The sequence below is a fragment of the Dromiciops gliroides genome, chromosome 3 (genome assembly GCF_019393635.1).
Source record: "Dromiciops gliroides isolate mDroGli1 chromosome 3, mDroGli1.pri, whole genome shotgun sequence".
NCBI classification, from domain to species: domain Eukaryota; kingdom Metazoa; phylum Chordata; class Mammalia; order Microbiotheria; family Microbiotheriidae; genus Dromiciops; species Dromiciops gliroides.
In genome coordinates this window covers 117,133,672-117,136,234 of record NC_057863.1, presented here as the reverse complement: position 1 = coordinate 117,136,234, position 2,563 = coordinate 117,133,672, and the positions used below count along the sequence as shown (strand labels likewise).

Genomic DNA, 2,563 nt, shown 5'->3' with positions numbered 1-2,563 from the left:
ATCTTGCCTTGAGGATGCTTATATATACCAAGCAGATACCACATGGATGCACAACGTAGAATACCAGATAAAGCAGATAGGAGGATCAAAATGATGCTCTAGGAATATTTGAATGGGAAGAGAACACTAATGTCTGGGAAGATGAGGGAAGTCTTTACAGAGGAGAAGCACCCAAGATATGCCTTTAAGAAAGACAAAGAATATGGAAGTGGAAGATGAAAAGGCAGTGTAATTCAGGTTTGGGGAACAACCAATGCTTTTAAAAAAAAAAGCAAGATAAGGTTCGTCTAGTTTAGGGAATAGCTAATATTTAATTTTTTTTTAGATTGTAAATGTATTTTTATTACGTAGCAACAATCAAAATATATATGTACTACTGATTTCTTGAAATATTAAATGGTAACTTAATGAAATTTGTCCACTTTGATGTATTCTTGTCCTACTTTGGAATCTGCAAAGATCCTGACCTAAAGAAACAGAAGTAGGGGGCAGCTAGATGGCACAGTGGTTAAAGCACCGGCCCTGGATTCAGGAATACCTGAGTTCAAATCCGGCCTCAGACACTTTACACTTACTAGCTGTGTGACCCTGGGCAAGTCACTTAACCCCCTATTGCCTGCAAAAAAAAAAAAAAAAGAAAGAAACAGAAGTAATTGCACAACAGAGACCCAAAGGTGTTACAGTGCTGCTCTTGGACTACAAATGATGCCAGATGTCTTCCATTTAACCAAATACACCTTCGGCAGTCAACTGATTGTGAGCGTTAGAAATAATAGACGAATATACACTGAAAGTATCACTAAGAGTTTTCTGCTTTTTTTTTATTTGAATACAACAGTATCCAACATAGCTGCTAAACACTGGACAATATTTGAGGTCATAAGCACATCCACATGTTCTTCCAAATGATGCTTTGGGTCCTGCTTGCCAACGTTCTTTATTGCCAGCTGTTCAGGTGTCATCTTATCTTCTTCTTCGACTGCCTTATTGTACTTCTTAGCTAATTCCAACATCTCCTTTACTACAGATTCATTGAGTTTACAATGTTCACTGTAGTCTTGAAGTGTCAAACCTTCCATCCAACTCTTCTTATGCAAATTTAGCAACATCTTCTGTTCTAGCTCATTCTTTCTATAGTTGATAGTAATGGAGTAATAATGTCTGCTTAGTCCATGAATTAATGCCTGGATAGATGGCTTGTGTAAGTGACCCAGATTTGAAGTTGTTTGTCTGGGTTCATGTCCCAAGACCATCATATTAGCATTGATCAATCTGAATGCATCAATAACAACCTTTCCTTTGACACTCTGAATGGGATCCACTACGGCTGCTACAGCTCTTTCCAACAAGGCTTCACAGCTCTGCTGAGTATTGATATCCACACCAGAAAGCCAACAGCCAAGCCAGGGTGACTGTGATACCAACCAACAACCATCTCAGGCCTTCCCGTCTGCTTCAGCATATCCAACATTTTGGCTTGGAATACTGGATCAACTGCCTCTACACTGACACCTGTTCCTGACTATGGCATAGCAAACACATCAATCACTCTGATGGTGTAATCATCAACAAATTCTCCAGGCATCAAACCCATAACTTCCATTGGAACTCCAGCACGACCATGTTTCAACATTTTCAATAGCGCCAAAGAAGAGATATAAACTTGTTCTGCTGTATCTACTGCTGGAGCATCTGTAGGTGGTCCCTGGCCAAGCCCAGGCATACCTCCTCCAAGTCGAAGTAGTCGGTCCATATTCCTGGTCACTAACTGCAATATTTCAGCCTTCAATTTGTTGAACTTGACAAAAATTCTTGTTAATTCAAACTCTTGATTCTTGTAGCAGTTTTGAAGTGCAACTTTTTCCAAGTATCTTTTTTTCTTTCCTTTTTCCTGAAGGCGGGTAGCCGAGCGACTTTTCCACACGTGGCTGCTGAGGTGATAGTGACAACAGGTACAATGGCTCCGACTAGACCCCGAGCCCCTGCTCGGCGAACACGAATATTTAATTTTTTGACAGGCAATGAGGGTTAAGTGAATTGCCCAGTGACACACAGCTAGTGAGTGTCAAGTGTCTGAGGACAGATTTGAATTCAAGTCCTCCTGAATCCAGGACCAGTACTTTATCCACTGCGCCACCTAGCTACCACGCTAATATTTAATTTTGACTAGAAGTAATGTGACTGGAAAGAGAGAGTACGATACTTCAACAACCTTATTAATAATCAGACAACTAAGATTGACTCAGTCTTACAGATCATTAGGCTTAGAGTAAGGAAGACAACTTCCAATCCTGCCTCAGACACTAGGTAGGTTACTGTGAGCAACTCTCTTAGCAAGATGGGTTTTGTGAGGAACAAATGAGATACCATACAAAGTACTTTGTAAACCTTAAAGTGCTATACAATGCCATTATTATTACTATTAATATCATCATCATTATCATTGTCCTAAAGATGATGGATGCCCTGCAGAAGGAATACTGAAGTATATTTAATACTAGGAATGATAATAATTAGACCTGTGCGTTGAGAAAATTACTTTGGGAACTTTGTGGAAGATGGA

At 39.8% G+C, this 2,563-nt stretch overlaps 1 protein-coding gene across 1 annotated transcript; it reads right to left on the bottom strand.

The window, feature by feature from the left end:
• Positions 1–814: 814 nt before the first annotated feature.
• LOC122749672 (26S proteasome non-ATPase regulatory subunit 14-like) lies at positions 815–1,991 on the bottom strand. The gene is given in 2 exon segments (XM_043996139.1): positions 815–1,402; positions 1,405–1,991. Coding segments are annotated over 2 exon segments (930 nt in total). The 5' UTR covers positions 1,754–1,991; the 3' UTR covers positions 815–821.
• Between the last annotated feature and the right edge of the window lie 572 nt (positions 1,992–2,563).